Source organism: Ostrea edulis, chromosome 9 (genome assembly GCF_947568905.1).
Source record: "Ostrea edulis chromosome 9, xbOstEdul1.1, whole genome shotgun sequence".
Lineage (NCBI taxonomy): Eukaryota > Metazoa > Mollusca > Bivalvia > Ostreida > Ostreidae > Ostrea > Ostrea edulis.
In genome coordinates this window covers 72,922,830-72,940,473 of record NC_079172.1, presented here as the reverse complement: position 1 = coordinate 72,940,473, position 17,644 = coordinate 72,922,830, and the positions used below count along the sequence as shown (strand labels likewise).

At 35.6% G+C, this 17,644-nt stretch overlaps 1 protein-coding gene across 1 annotated transcript; it reads left to right on the top strand.

Moving 5' to 3' along the window:
* Window positions 1-6,981: 6,981 nt before the first annotated feature.
* Window positions 6,982-16,309, top strand: LOC125682410 (uncharacterized). The gene is made up of 5 exons (XM_048922950.2): window positions 6,982-7,953; window positions 10,757-10,941; window positions 11,043-11,203; window positions 13,041-13,228; window positions 14,918-16,309. The coding sequence occupies exons 1-5, from the start codon at window positions 7,650-7,652 to the stop codon at window positions 14,968-14,970; spliced, it is 891 nt and encodes a 296-aa protein (XP_048778907.2). The 5' UTR covers window positions 6,982-7,649; the 3' UTR covers window positions 14,971-16,309.
* The last annotated feature ends 1,335 nt before the right edge of the window (window positions 16,310-17,644 follow it).

Genomic DNA, 17,644 nt, shown 5'->3' with positions numbered 1-17,644 from the left:
ATATCCCTCCCTGCTCAAAGGTCGTAAGTATTGAGCATAGGCCTAAATTTTGCAGTCCTTCATCGGTAATGCTGACGTCACCATATGAGTGAAAAAGTCTTGAGCGGACGTTAAACCAAATACAAATCAATCAATCAAAAGTTTCTACTTTATCCCCGTGTGAATCATGTTTTGAACAAAAAGATAACATAAACAAGACATGATTAATACGGGGATACCTAAAGATGACATGTATTTGACGTTCTTGCCTAGTGAAACAGACTGTGAATTATCTCCCTTTGACTGTATAATCAAAAATAATTGTAAATATTGTAATTAATGTGTCTGTTGATTAAAAAAGAGTTAACAAGAATTAATATCATAAAAGAATAAAACAAACAAAAATAGTTATGCATATGTAGATAGTCAGGTAGACTTTTTAAACCCCCTAATTAGATTGTGGTATGTAGAGTCTTGTAGCCTGTTAATATGTGAATGCTGGAACACATATATAGTGAGCAGCCACTTCGATCAAGGGTTCGTTCGTTGTCTAATTGATAGAAGTAGACGATAGTTATTGACAGTATCACATTGGTGCTCTTGTGAGTAAGTGATTCATAGCTATAGTTATCTCATTTCCAGTGTTAGAATCATTAGCACTGTGGGTTTTTGATATGCAACTGGCATAATACGGCAAGTGGCATTGCAAACTGGCTGATGCAATTGGCAAGTGTCATATGCAACTGGCCAATGCAAGTGGCTATAGACAGTTGGCATATGCAAGTGGTTAGGCCAGTGACTTACAAGACAAGTTGTTTAAATTAAAGACCAGTTGAATAACCAGGGGTTCAGGACACCAGACAGGTGTATAGAATATATGTATATTTTGTAAATTGTTTAACTTGTTGTATTTCGTTAAGCACCAGACAGGTGTCAATAATATATGTATATATTGCAACTAGTTGTACTCTAGATAGGGCTTATCATTGTTCAATAAAACTCGGGTGAACCGGGCACGAGCCTAGACACACGGTAGACGCCCGGCACGTTACACCTACTAATCCGAAGTCATGAGTTGATGCACTTTGTTTTCTTTCTTTCCCTCATATCTAAGCATGTACATATAACACAGATATTCTACGATAGAAATATAGGAAAAATATTTCTATTCATATCACGTGACATAGTTACGCAATACACAAACGCGGATGAATATTTAATCGTATGCTTGTTATAGAAACAACACCCATGACTGATATTGGGTTTTATTCAAAGAGGAATAACTCTAATACTATTCATAATAACATATAGACACGATGATTAAAACAGCCACTCATTGAATATACGGATATCATATGGGTCAACTGCTCAATGTATTACAAGTAAAGCTTATTAAAAAAGCTTTAGCAGCAACTCTATAGAGCGCAGTTGAATTATGTACCTTGTTTTCATTATTGAATTGAGCTAAAACACATAATCTCACGGACATCATGGCTACACAGCTGTGTCCTGACTCCCATTGTAAAAGTTTGTATTTATGAAGGGTATATGTACTGGAAATCAAAATCACTGTTCCCTGTATTAGCACTGATTAAAGCTTCTATATCAAATGAAACTGAGATTTTCAGTGTGTATATCAAAATATTTATTTTTTAACAAAGTCATGAAACAAAACAAACTAAAAAGATTTAAATTGCTCAAATTTGCATAAACATTATTCTTGTATATTGTACAGTACAACTGCTTTAGAAATTAACCAGGATAAAGACCTGAGAATATTGTAATAGTTTTGACAAAAATCATATCATAAAATACATAGAGTTTGATGGAAAAGATTAATAATTGTTATTCAAATTGAGCAATTGTAAGGAAAAAAATATTCTGAAGGAATAGGATAGTTTTAGAACAGATGTGTTGAAAAAAAAACGAAAACTTTAAGTTTACCTGATACAGACAGTCTAAACTTACAGCAGGGGTAATTTTAAGCAAAATAATATGTAATGAAATGTTACTATCCTATTCCTTCTTAAGATTAGCAAAGTTCTCAAATGCCACTGATAATACAAACAAAAATGGTTGCATTGGAATCACTGATTGTCAATTAAAATTATCCCAAAACACAAGCAATCAAAACAAAAAACGGCGAGTTTTTCTGTTTGCATGCAAAAATGAAAACATTGTTGTAAATGAAGTAACCATAGAAATGTTTTGTATTAGTTGCTTTTAAAAAAACTAATGTGTCAATTTCATGAATTGCATTTTTCTTTTGTTCGTTTTGTCGAGTTTTTTAAGATTGAAAATCTTGAAAAATTGTTAAGTCATACGAAAATTAGAACACCAGAAAATTATCTCCCTTGTCTTGAGCATTTCAACCAATGAAATAATTGAAAATTTTCACTTCATGCACTTTCTACCAATGAAAAAAGAGAGGAAGTGCAAAGTCCGAAGACTGTAAAACACTTCAACTCTGTATACCGTCTTCCAAGGAAGACGGTAATAAAGAAAAATTAGAAAAACTTAACCTCGAAGCAGGCCGCATAATAACAAACGGAACAAGATATTGCAGTTCTCATTCAATTTACTAAATAGGATGCTTATACACCAAACTAGCCTTTCAAAAGATGAAATTATTCAAAATCATACTTCATTTATATGATTGATTTGTTTTCCGACACACTCAACATTTTTTCAATTATTTGGTGGCGCCCAGATTTTATTGGTGGAAGAGTAAACCCATCTAGATACTATGAACAAGGGAAGAGATTACCGACCTTCCGCAAGTAAACTGGGAAACTTTCTCACAATTGAAAATTGAGAAATGAACAATTAAATTTTGACAATTGATGAACAGTTCTCTCTCTCTCTCTCTCTCTCTCTCTCTCTCTCTCTCTCTCTCTCTCTCTCTCTCCATCGCCATGAGGAAAAGAGACGCTGATATAAAAACCTTTTGGTGAATTTGAAATGTCTTTTAAAATTGCTTGTTTGTAAACGTCGATCACACGTTGTTTGATTAACTTGTAAGTATCATTATTTACATTTCAGACACTCCAAACATAAGATAAACCTAGATTTGCCAGTTCTCTTTCAATGTTTACAGTCCAACTAAGCGTAAGTACAAGTTATTGCTATTTAATGAATTTCACATCTATGGTCGTTATAACGATCTAGTTCGTCAATACAACCTCGCATTGGGTCAGATGCTGTCTGACGTGTTTCATACCGATTGTTAAGCCGTTCTTGGCACACTGATTTTGACTGCGGATAACTCCGTTTACCTGATCAAGATATAGGGCTCACGGCGGGTGTGACCGGTCAACAGGGGATGCTTACTCCTCCTAGGCACCTGATCCCACCTCTGGTGTGTCCAGGAGTCCGTGTTTGCCCAACTATCTATTCTGTATTGCTTGTAGGAGTTATGAGATTGATCACTGTTCGTTATCTTCACCTTGCATCTTACAAGTTTTAATATCAGAATAAAATAGGTGTTCACAAAATGTTACTATATTTTTTCGAACTATATTTAGCTTACTGAGACAATTGCAACCATACCAAACACTCGTGATACCTATGTTCTAAATCTACTTGAAACATGTTCTGAACAAGTTGATCTGACTGATATTGCTCCAAGATGTAAAATTATGACTTAAAGGTTTCCCGATTGTTTACATTAAACCAATTGGTGAACATGAAAGCTGTTATATGTTGATAAGGACTTGTTATCTATTTAATACTATATAGTTAAAATATTCTGGTATAACAGTCTTCTTTGTGAGTAACAGGCAGATTTCAGAAAATGTTATGGAATTTTGACCAAATCTTTTAATCTAAAATATCTGGTTAATTCATATGCGGCCACGGGACAAAAATTATATGGTGCATTTATTGGTTATAAAAAAGCATTTGATTCAATAAATGTAGTTTTATTATGACAAAAGCTGTTACACTGTAAGTACATGGAAAATTTTCGTGACACTATGTTACTAAACCTATATAAAAACGCTAAATCTTGTGTGAGAAATGGTATGAAATTTTCAAATATTTTTTTTGTCCAATATTGGATTAAGACAAGGAGAAAATTTGTCACCTACGCTTTTTCATCTATTGTTTTATGGCCTCACTGATTCCATGTCGAAGACATATAATGTCTTGCTGATGTTTATAGAATATCACATTTATTTAATTGATAACAATGATATTGAAGTGTTCTTGAAAGTATATCTTTTGTTATATGCTGACGATACTGTATTCGTTTCTGAGTCTGCATTTGAATTACAAGCAGCCTTGACATGGATATGTCTAGCAATCTTGTCAAAACAGATTTTGGATTAGAAAAATATGTTTCTTTATTGCTTTGTGATCTAGTTTATTGATTTAAGTGATTTTTAAATGCGTCAGTCGCAGATTACCAGTTAAATGTGGTAGACGTTTTAGCATAGATATATCTGATAAGTTATGTAATCTCTGTAATGTAAAAGAAATTGGAGATAAATTTCACTACATATTTAATTGTAAACTTTTCAATAATGCGAGAAATCATTTGCCTGCAAATAATTAAATAGTAGGAAATGCTATTAGTTTTACAAATTTATTTCATATACTCATACTGGCTTGGTCAAATTTTGTTGTAATGTAAATATTCAGGAAATGATGTTCCCTCCACTGTGATATTCCTTCTACCTGACAATTGTATTGTATAGATGTCACACTTTTGTTCATTTGGTACTAGCTTGAAAATACGGATGTATATTTAATTGCTGTTATAAAATTTAGAAATTCTTTTCAAAATTAAGGATTATCTCCCTCACGCATAGCTCTTATCCTTAGACAAATTTTGGCACACTGTTTTCCCTATAATAGCTGTAAAACTTCATTTTTATTTTGGATTTCAAACAGTTCGGTTGAGCATCACTGAAGAGACATTGTTTGTCGAAATGCGCATCTGGTGCATCAAAATTGGTACCGTATAAGTTTTGCATTGTTACTGTTTGTTTTATGTGTTTGTTCTTTCAAGCCGTACGCGAAGTAAAAAAGTGAAATGAAAAGTTTCAAAGCATTTTCCTCCAATAACATGACTAATACAGGTTATATTGATCTATCGCAGAACATAATCATTATTTACAGTATCGTTTAATTAGATCTTCCTTTTTATACCGAGCAAGAAAATATATACTGTAAGCAAGTGAATAATTCCATGTGTTGTATTTGAAAAACAAATAATTGCAACGAATTATATCGCATTAATTAGATGAATGTATCAATATTTGATGAAACATTTTTATGAAATGTTAACACTTCGTGTTTAATGTGCTATTTATATTCATTCTTCAATAGCAAAGTTTCCTTAGCAATTTCCAGGTAGTAATATCTGAGTTTACCAACTCTCTTTGTATTGTTTTGTAATAATGAATTTATAAATGCAGACGATTTGAAGGCTAGCTAAACTACGTATCTCGCAGGGAATCCAGCATCGCAGACAGAGGATCTTGGATGACATCGAACCTTCTTAAATTAAATCAAGACAAGACTGAACTAATTCTATTTTCAACGTAACAAAACTTAAGATTGCGCCCCTACGCTACATTCCATGGGGGGACCACACAATCAAGAGTACAACATGCGTGAAAAAGGCGTATTTTCAATCAACATCTTACAATGCAAAAACAAGTGTCATCAGTCGTCAAATAATGTCGCCATCAGATTTTTAACATCGGGTGGATAAGAACATCTAGTGAAAGAGAGAAGAATAAACTTTGAAATATCCTCACAATGGTCACTACAGGTCAGCGGAATTGTTCATGGAAGTATATGGCTTGAGGGTTACTGAAGCATGACAGAGTCATTGAAATTTCACTGAATGGACAATAAAACCTGACTGAATGGTCACTGAACTTGACTGAATGGTCACTAAAACTTGACTGAATGGTCACTCAAACTTGACTGAATGGTCACTCAAACTTGACTGAATGGTCACTGAATGAATGGTCACTGAAACTTGACTAAATGGTCACTGAAACTTGACTAAATGGACAATAACACCTGACTGAATGGTCACTAAAATGTTTCTGTCTATCAGTGAACTGAACGATAATGAAATAGTAACTAAAAAGTCACTCTAAGTACTCCACCAGTGGTGATTAAGGTTTTATCATTCTGTCGCCGTTCAGTTCGTCCTGTGGGAGAGAGAGAGAGAGAGAGAGAGAGAGTTCACTACACGTATTTTTCAATAAAGCATTTCAAACCTCAAATGTCTTTCACTACTACTTTAAAAAACGGGGACAGGATATCAACTGAACTTTGCATATAGATGATATGTGATTTGTATGTAAAATAACGGGGAAAGTAGATTGTAAAAAGGCGACAGACCAGGCCTCCTGCCCACCCAAACCTCCTGTTTCAACGGGCCTGATATGATATGCAATAACAAAAGTTTCAGTAGAATATAAGTATCTGGACACCATAATTTGATTTTATATGCTTCCTTCTTTGTAAATGTAATTATCATTAATTATCCACGACAGACAAGAAATTTCGTATTGAATTCCTACACAATCAGACGGCAAAAATAACGGGGAAATTTATGATCTTTTATCTCCTATTGTATATGAAACATTGTTATAATACAAAAAAATGTACATATATTGATTCAGTGTGACGTTTGGGTCCGTTTGGGGCGGGTGCTGGTTTATTTCTGTAAAACACATATCACTATAATAGATTATTTACTTATATATACATGTACGTTACTATTGGTAATGTTACCTGTCGAGTCTATCCGCACCGGTGATGTGAATTGAAGCGTACCAAAATAATCCCCTTCTATACCATACAAACCCCGATACATATAGATATAGAATATCCATATAGTATGACGGATAAGCAGAGAAATATAGCGGACATTGAGAATCCTACTATATTGAAGAATTGATGTCAGCTCCAAGTTTCCCTCTGTTAACATCGTATTTTTCGTTATTTCGGGCGACAAGTTGTTAATCCTTTTGTAGTATTTTCGTTTTGTCAACTTTTCACCTCGAAATAACGACAAGAGGACAAAACGCCAAACGAAACGACAACAAAACAGGTCGCTAATTTGCGGGTTTTCTTTGTCGTCCTTTCGTGTGTATTTTGACATCTATTCGTTATTTCGGCACGAAATGTATCACGATCTTGAATAATATATTTTGTGATTGTTTAAAACTTATATTCAATTATACTAAGTAATATAGGCTTAATGTTGTTACATGAACTTGTGTTAATGCATTTGAGAATCTGTTTTAAGTGATTATTCTTGTATAGGTTCGTAATTGTATGTATCAGTTGGAAGGTCCTGGGGAAGAATAGTGCGTGCATTAATCAAGTCACACTTTTGAAATAAAGTATTATTAATTTATTATTATCTACTTATCGTTTTGTCATCTTTCCCCTCGAAATAATGAAAAGACGACAAAATTTAAAATGGCACAAATCAGCCACCATAGATAGCAAATTATATATTCTCGGATTCTGCTACTTCAAATCATTGTCATAGGAGATTACATACATGCATACTGTTGAAATGAACTCATGGCTGTAAAAATTGTTGTATGTTGGAAAAACTTTGATTTGGACTGTTACCTAAACTACACTTTATTTTCATCAAATATTGAATCGTCATTGAAACTCTTGAATTGGATATGATCAATAAAGGATATTTAATTACTCTACATATTCTTTCACTCATATCTCTGAGCATCCAAAGGGGAGATGGTCTCTTTAAGACATTTCCCGGACTTCGGATTCGAAGCACTATTTCTTCCGCGATTGTACTTTCTGGTGAAACCATTAGATGCTGTTTGATGTGTTTGGACAATAATGGTTGTTACGGTGTCAATGTTCACAAAGACGATGGGATTTGTGAAATAAATACATTAGGACCATATGGTTATGGTGGTATAGCAGACACCAATCAGTCATGGACGGCTTACTTCAGATCAAACGGTAAGCGATGTATAACTTACTTTGTACTACAAAAACCTTTTAAGTCATGAAGAGTTTAGCAAGAAATGTGATTTCTTCTTATGAAAAAGAATCTCGAAAGCCACTCAAAAACTTGTTTTCATTTATTTTATCATTGTTTTTTCAAAGTCAAATACTTTTATTATGAAGACTAGTAGTTCTATAACCATGACTATTTTAAATGAAAGGTGAAGATAACGAACAGTGATCAATCTCATAACTCATATAAGCAATACAAAATAGATAGTTGGGCAAACACGGACCCCTGGACACACCAGAGGTGGGATCAGGTGCCTAAGAGGAGTAAGTGTCCCCTGTCGACCGGTCACACCCGCTGTGAGCCCTATATCCTGAGCAGGTAAACGGAGTTATCCGTACTCAAAATCAGTGTGCCAAGAACGGTCTAACAGTCGATAAGAAACATGTCAGACATCATTTGACCTAATGATATGTTGTATTAACGAACTAGATCGTTAGAATTTGCGAAATCTCTTCGGGAGATACATAATCATTTTACACAAACTGCTGTAATATTCAGAATTAAATAGAAATGTAATAAACTAAAAGGTGAAGATAACGAATAGTGATCAATCTCATAACTACTATAAGGAATACAAAATAGGGAGTAGGGCAAACACGAAACCTTCCAGAGGTGGTATCAGGTGCCTAGGAGAAGTAAACATTCCCTGTCGACCGGTCACATACGCCGTGATCCCTATATCTTGATAAATGGAGCAACCCGTAGTTAAAATCAGTGTGATTGTAGATTATCTAAAGGAGAGGATTATCACTGTTCGTTATTTTCACCTTTCATAAGAGGAAGATTAAAATCTCGTATTAGACATATCAAAACAAAAGTACATACCGTCTATCCTTCTGAGTTTAGTAAACCAGAAGGGATGAAAGAATTGGATAGGTTATATGAGGAATATGTTTTGCTTCCAGCTGACAAAGCTGGTAACATTAAACAACATTGTCTTTGTTTGTAAGGCTCATTATTACAACTGTATTTTAAACGAACTTATTAATTCCACATTTGGTAAACGTACTTATAGTTTAACTGCCCTTTCAAAAGATGAAATTATTCAAAATCATAATTCTGTTTTAGACACATTTAATATTTCAATCAACGGGATGGATGCATATGAGTTACAGTACCTATATTAGATTCCTAAACTTCACAAAAACCCTTCAAAGAAAGATACATTGCTGGATGTTCTACCAGGCCCTTATCTTTCCTCCTCATGAAAATAGAAACCGCTGTGAAGGAGAAACCTCACTGGTATTGTGCCACAACATATGCTAGAAGTGGGGTAAATCAAATGTGGATTTTGATAAATTCTAAAGAACACACAGTTTATATGGTTTCTTCCGCTCGAGATCCGGTCCTTTTTACTCATGCGCATGTGCTGATTATAAAATGCAAGTTATCTCGGTTGAAAATTTCGATTTCTTTTGTCGTTTTCACTGATATATTAATCACAGGCAATTGCATCGCTTGGGGGTCGAATTTACTATATAGTAAATTCGACCCCCAAGCGATGCAATTGCCTGTGATATTAATCAACCGCAATAGATAGGTTCAAATATGAAAATTACAACAAGATATGCAAGGTAAAGATAACGAACAGTGATCATTCTCATAACTCCTACAAGCAATACAAAATAGATAGTTGGGCAAACACGGACCCATGGACACACCAGAGGTGGGATCAGGTGCCTAGGAGGAGTAAGCATCCCCTGTTGACCGGTCACACCCGCCGTGAGCCCCATATCCTGATCAGGTAAACGGAGTTATCCGCAGTCAAAATCAGTGTGCCAAGAACGGCTTAACAATCGGTATGAAACACGTCAGACAGCATTTGACCCAATGCGAGGTTGTATTGACGAACTAGATCGTTATAACGACCATAGAATTTGCGAAATGCTGACTTCAACCGAGACTGTTGAAATCCCTGTACCATCAACTTGTTTGTCAGTAGCTTACCTCGATTTAAAAACTGACTATACCCAGAACAAGCTCTTCCAGGTGAACATAAGGAATTATTTTTTCCACATAGGACCAAAAATAAGTCGTTCAAACTTAAAATTAAAGCAAAGAACAATCTTGTAGGGTTTTTTAATCATATAATAAAACAATTATTGCTGTTTTTGAGGTCAATACGATGATTTAGTTACCTTCGAAGTACAATATTCACCTCGCCCTTCGGGGTTCGGTGAATATTGTACTCCTCAGGTGGCTAAATCATCGTATTGACCTCAAAAACAGCAATGATTGTATAATGTTATTAATTGCAGTTGCGCTAATTTTTCGGCATCTTACATGGTACAACCAGACCAAAGTTGAATTGCAAAGTCTAGGTGGTCTTGTAAAAGCTATATATAATTTAGAAAGTGTTTTCGTGTTATAGAACATATACCCTTTTTGAGAATTCTTAATATTTTCTTAAAGCCTTTGTTCACAATTTCATCAATATAGTTAGACCAACATAGTTTTTCAGGCAACATGATTCCAAGATGTTGGTGATCGTGATAAAATTCTTTTTGACTTTCGTAAAAAAAAAAAATCAGAAAGTTAGTTATTATCTCCTTAACTAAAACTACAGCTTTGGTTTTACTAGGATTAAACTTAGGTAGCCATTTCTTAAGATCGTAAGTAATAGGCTTTCATCTGAATAATTTGTTACAGTACTTAATCAGACAAGCCTTTTACGAAATTCTAAAGTGTAAAGTATATACATTCCATGTTTCAATAATAAAGATATGATAATTCTGTTCGACACAGCACTGTCCAGCGAGTTAATGCTTCGTGCCACGCCAGGGATCGGAGTCAGCGTAAAAGACACATGGCTTGGAACAACAACTCTACCAACCGTCCAGGACGCATGCATTTCCATGTCCACTGGAGCCTGTAACACACATTACCGGAATCCGAAAGTAGATTTATGGAGTTCACTGCCTATCTCAGAAGTGGGTGTTTTCATACAGTCATAACACTTACAAGCTTATAGTAAAACCCGAACGTAATCCCAATCTTCTGAATTTTGTAATTTGTAAATCTGATGTTCCAGGTGACCATAGAACTGTACAGGGGAGGATCTAAAGTGGCGTTCGTAACATTTAATGGGATAGATTCTGACCAGAAGAGCTGGTTTTCCCCATCTCGCGTTCTGAACAGTAGCTGGAGTACATTGACATCATCCACAGTGTACAACCACTTCTCTGTCGACGGGTAGGTGTGTCCTAAACTGTAAGTGAAATATACAGACTCTCTGTAGATACATATGTAGGTAGGCGTGTCCTAAACTGTAAGTGAAATATACAGACTCTCTGTAGATACATATGTAGGTAGGCGTGTCCTAAACTGTAAGTGAAATATACAGACTCTCTGTAGATACATATGTAGGTAGGCGTGTCCTAAACTGTAAGTGAAATATACAGACTCTCTGTAGATACATATGTAGGTAGGCGTGTCCTAAACTGTAAGTGAAATATACAGACTCTCTGTAGATACATATGTAGGTAGGCGTGTCCTAAACTGTAAGTGAAATATACAGACTCTCTGTAGATACATATGTAGGTAGGCGTGTCCTAAACTGTAAGTGAAATATACAGACTCTCTGTAGATACATATGTAGGTAGGCGTGTCCTAAACTGTAAGTGAAATATACAGACTCTCTGTAGATACATATGTAGGTAGGCGTGTCCTAAACTGTAAGTGAAATATACAGACTCTCTGTAGATACATATGTAGGTAGGCGTGTCCTAAACTGTAAGTGAAATATACAGACTCTCTGTAGATACATATGTAGGTAGGCGTGTCCTAAACTGTAAGTGAAATATACAGACTCTCTGTAGATACATATGTAGGTAGGCGTGTCCTAAACTGTAAGTGAAATATACAGACTCTCTGTAGATACATATGTAGGTAGGCGTGTCCTAAACTGTAAGTGAAATATACAGACTCTCTGTAGATACATATGTAGGTAGGCGTGTCCTAAACTGGAAATGGAGTATGCTGACTCCGCCCATAGCGTACAACTACTTTTCTATAGATGGATAGGTGTATATAGCAATTGTAATAGTAATTGGAATACATAGACTTCGCATATAGTGTATAACCGCTTCCCTTTAAATGGGAGGGTGTATTATGAACTTACTATGAAGTACACAAACTCGGACACCAGTGTAAAACTACTTGTCTGTAAATGGGTAGGTGCGTTCTGGGCAGTCAGTGAAATTGCTGGTACGGGGGGCGCCACTTTATGAGGCAGGGGGTCTGTGGGCCGCCTTGAGGCCCCCAGTGGGCGAAGCCCCCGGAAGCTCCTAGATGTTACAGATTTTATAGGGCTTGAAATATGTCTCCTAATTGAGTTATTTGTACTATTTTCTATCATTTTTGATAAGGTGAAATTAGTAAAATGACGCAAATTGTAAGGGGTTTTTGGGGAAAAGATTAAGTTCTCCAAATATAGTAATTCAAGAAATCAAAAAAAAAAATGTCATTTGTTGCTCCGGGAGTGGAAGAAATTATTCCTTCTTTTATTGTTTAGTACATTTATCTAAACAAGATACCACAATTTACTTTAAATTTGAAAAATTTAGGGGGGAGGGGGGGGCGCCCCTCCCCCTTAAATCCGCGACTGATAGGCTTGTTCTTATCTGTAAGTGAAGTTCACTCACATTGTACAACTACTCCATGGGTCTGGTGTGTTCTAAACTGTAACTGCATAATTTGACTGTGCGCACAGTATATATTGACTTACGTCTTACATGGACAGGATCAATATGAGTGAAAAATTCACGACGGGACGTGAAACATGGACATACGTCATTTAATACGATTAAGAGCAAATACCTATTCACTTACATGTATACGATATCTTCACAGGTTAAAATCAATCTAAATTGCTGACATTCATTTATATAAACAGGATTCATTTTTAAAATGTTCTGATATTGATGTGTTTGAACTAAAATAGGATACATACATATAAGTGAATAATTATAACATTGGGGAATCTGGGGATAAGATATGATTGCCACGTGTCTTATCTTTTTATTTCCAGACACGTGTTGTGTTCTCGGGCTTTCTTCATAAACAGAGATTATGGAATCTGTTCAGTAGATGCTGGCTGGTTAGCTGTGATGGACCCCGTTAATACTGTTTGTTGCCCTGGATCATGGGATGATGTGACAAACCGACCAATGTTTTTATACTCTGCAGTAGACAGTGCTGCACTATATGTTTCAGGAGGTATTCTGATTTTATAATGTTCGTAGTAACTTCTTTGAAAAAATAAACCAAACCGATATTGTTTTGTCAAGTATATAATACTACACACAAAAATTTAAAAATGTAAAAAGAAAGGTTTTCCTCATTTTTTGTTTTTTTTGGGGGTTTTTTTTTTTTGTTTGTTTGTTTGTTTTTTTTTTTTGTTTTTTTTTTGTTTAGATACTCCTAGTAATGCCAACCAATGTGGGTTTTTGTATACTAAATTTCGATATGAATGCTAGGAGTTTGTGACGCTATGACATTGGTACAAAGAGCGCTCTCATAATAATATTTATAAAACCAAGTACTTTGCAGTACATACAAATACCTTTCAAAGACCAGGACGCTTTATTCCCCTATTTTTACCTTACTTTAAACATTTCAAAAAGCCGATTCATTTCAAACGATTAAAGTACATTAATGGAATTAAATGCAAGCGTGAAAACAAATGATTAACAATTCGTTCGATTGTTTATACCATTATGATTTCACATAATTGATTTGGATTTTGTCACTTTGATACCCAAACCTACAGTACATGTATTTGTAAATCGCAATGTTAAACGACTCCGTACGTTCAGACAACAATACGAAACGTTAAGAAAATTATGTTAAATCTATAATTTTCAGTTACATTTTTGGTTTAGTTGTTTCTTACGTCATTGATTGATTGATGTTTTCCGCCACACTCAACAATTTTTCAGTTATCTGGTGGCGCCCTGTTTTTATTGGTGGAAGAGAGAACCCATAATACAATGTACATGGGAAGAGACCACCGACCTTCCGAAAGTAAACTGAGAAACTTTCTCACTTATCGGCGCAAGCAAAATTCGAACCCGCGCCGACAGAGGTGAGAGGCCGTGTGATTTTGAGCGCAATGCTCTAACCACTCGGCCACGGAGGCCCTTACATCATTACATTACACTATTGTATATATAGTATGACGTCAAAGTAAATTATGGTAATTTATGAATAAATGAATGATACATGAATACGTCCGTCGCTGTAGTTCAGTGGTAGAGCTTCAGAGGTCGTGAATTCGACCCTCCCTCATCCCATGACCACATAAAACCTAAAACGTAAATTTAGGTAGTGATAACTCCTTCACCGATCGCTCGGCATATCTTTGGAAGTCGCGAGTTCGATTCCCGCTAATAGGTCTTTCGGATATGACTTTAGAACGGAGGTCCTGCGTCGTGACAGGTGTTCCGATGTTAAAGAATCATCGTTCCTAAAGTCTTGAGCGCTAGGCATACATGTACCTCTAACCATGTGGTACTTCGCCTATAGCTAGTCACGTCTCAATTCTCACTGGATCGTAAACCAAGCTATCAACATACATAAAACTGTATATAAATTGATACAAATGCAGCTTTATTTGTACTATTACAACAAGATACAATCTGGGTATTGATAAAGCTAGATAGTATGTATCTGAGATTGGATAGAAATATATATAATCCAGATTTATTGTCGTTAAATATGCCAGGCTGAATTTCGCACTTATTATCTTTACTTCTTTATTTTTGTTCTATTTTGTAGACGTTGACTCTCCTTACTTCTTTATTTATGTTCTATTTTGTAGATGCTGAATATTCTTACTTCTTTATTTATGTTCTATTTTGTAGATGCTGAATATCTTTACTTCTTTACTTATGTTCTATTTTGTAGACGTTGACTTTGCTGATGTGCTGGCAGTATTCGTGAAATACAAACATAAATAATCAACACAACTGGAACACAATACAGAAGACTCGACATAGAGAGAAATCATTGTGGATTCTCAGTCTCAGCATTGGACCTCAGCATTCGATCACACGTACCACCGCTTAATTGTTTGGAGTTTAAGGCCGTTTTAGCACGATTTCAGCCATTTAACGGCGGTTGACGGAAAAAGACCTCATGTAACAATATCTAGATAACATTGTGTATGCTGTAGTCTCGAATAGCAACTTTCCAGATATATCTTTCTTTTGTCAATAAATGTTAAAGCAATAAAAGCTGCATTGTAAAAAACCACGCCTAGTGTCTCCGTTTACACTACGTTAAATGCCTGGACTGTATGATAAAAAACATTCTCGGCTTCGATCATGAATATTTATGTTCATTAGTCAACCAATCGATGAGCTTCCATGATTTTTTTTTTTTGTTTTTTTTTTGTTTTTTTGTTTTTTGGTGAAAAGAAAATCACTCGGAGGTCATTGTGTGCTCCTAGCAGAATAATCCCGAGGATTGCCGATTGACAAGAAACTCGACACTTTTTAGCTGTTGTAACTAATGTATGCTTTTAGTTTACTTCACCGGCGTAATAAATTTACCGTATAATATGCGTAACCACACCGCTCTCCTTTAGATAATTGTCCGATCAAATCTAGTTTTTAAGATTTCAACACATCCACTTTACCTCGAATTTCCTCATCAAATTTGAGAATAAGATTAAGTTTATTAACACAGAATGCGGATTCCATTTAATGAACACTTATAAACTTTACTTGCTTCTGTGACCAGAGATCTGCAGTCTTTTTTGTCCGTTATTACTTGTAAACTAATACTGCACGTTTTAGTTGTGGACGCAGCCATAACAATATCAGAAATGATCTGTAACTTGTTATTGTAAAGCAATGTACCAAATATCAAATGGATCTGTAATTATGACGAAATAAAGTGCGGGGAAACTGATGTGCCGAACTGACAGACAGGCGGACGAAGTGGAAACCTAAAATCTCCTTCAGCGAAATTCGCCGGTAGGAAACTAAAGATGCACAGTCATTATAAATATCATTTTTGTGGACATGTATCATATAATTCACACCTTGGATTATTTTGTGTTCAACGAGGGAACAGAACATAAATCGCAAACTTTTTGATGAAAGCCAAATCGAACAATAGACAGTCTTCAATGATTAAATTTCTACATCATGCATGAAATATATGCTCATGGTTGCGAGATATTGAAATGTGTCAGAAATTTACAACTTAGCAGCTGCATTGATCTTTGGGAACGGAGTTAGGAATTTAAATTGTGATCACTATGCGTTTGCAGTGAAATGAACATTGTATTGGACAGTCTTAAGGTTTTCGCTCGTGAATAACATGATTAGTTGGTGTCTAGAGATGAAAAAGATTAATATAATGAACATCGATCAATCTCATAAAACATCACGGTCGGATACTCACGCTGATCTCGATGAGATCAACCGTGAGTATCCCATGATTATAAATCTTATAAACAGCTAGTATTTTGAGTAGGACAGAAACGGATCCCGGGAAACTCCAGAGATGGATCCAGGTGTCGGGGGGGGGGGGGGGGTGTAAACGTTCCCTGTTAACTGGTCCCACCGCGCTTCATTAAAAAGTACGCCGGTGTAAAGCGTTGCAGTTCCCGCATTCATATATTTTTAAAAAACGAAATTTAAAGCTTTATAATTTAATTCTTATTGTATCCTTGTCTCTGATTGGTCAAATTCCAATTGAGGAACGCGGGTTATTTTTGTATAACCTGGTTTGGTATGGGGGACACGCCCCCTTGACAACCAGAAGCCGGAACTATTTTTTCTTCTCTCTCTAAATTTACATCGCAGCACTGTTTTCAGCCTTCTATGGAATAGAAAGTCAACGTGTACAATAAGATACTTCGGTTTAATACACATACTGTTTTCATGTTGTCAATTAGTATCTAATCACTGTTGTAAATCACCTTTCTCTGTATGGTGATCGAATAATTTTAAAATAGATCAAAACAAAGATATTATATTCGAATTAATGATTTACCAAATAAGCATTGTCCTGTTCATTTTCAAATACATTTCTCACTGGGGAAAGGGAGGGGGGGGGGGGTTATTTCATTGCTGATCCGCCTTTCAGCAAAGCACACTCAAAAAGCATACGCCACATTTTACCACATCACGTCAGTCACATTGACATGTGGATCGCGATTTTTCACTTGCTTATATATGCTTAAAAGCCGCAATTATTGCATATTCTGATGTTTAAAGACTTACTTTGGGTAGATCTAGGCCTAAACAATGCAATTTCCCGTATTTTCTCAATCTGTCGGAGATGAGCGACTTCAAAGTCGATCTCTAAAGGGTAGCGAAATACGCATTGCATGTATAGTCTACACATAGTTTCCGTCATGACAAACTTCACCTTCGGTGCGATAATTTAATGAATAAGCTAGGCTCTGTTGAACTAAGTAAGATAAATTGACAACGAGTTAAGATGGCGACCTTCGCAGCCACATGTAGACGCTTCGTCGTTGTTGCTAAGTGAATCATTGCGCGGCTCAGTTGACTTGTATTTTTCCGAGTTTATGTACATTTTGATAAACGAAGGTTAGTATCTTTGTCTCCTGCATTAAATTATAGGGAATGACTTTAATTGTGGGGCAAGTTGTAC

Bases quoted from the DNA above. Each gene is read 5' to 3' on its own strand.
- LOC125682410 (XM_048922950.2), top strand. From the start codon at position 7,650: ATGATCAATAAAGGATATTTAATTACTCTACATATTCTTTCACTCATA. The intron at 7,954-10,756 runs GTAAGCGATGTA...TGTTCGACACAG, and splicing joins GGCTTACTTCAGATCAAACG to CACTGTCCAGCGAGTTAATG. The intron at 11,204-13,040 runs GTAGGTGTGTCC...TTTTATTTCCAG, and splicing joins AACCACTTCTCTGTCGACGG to ACACGTGTTGTGTTCTCGGG.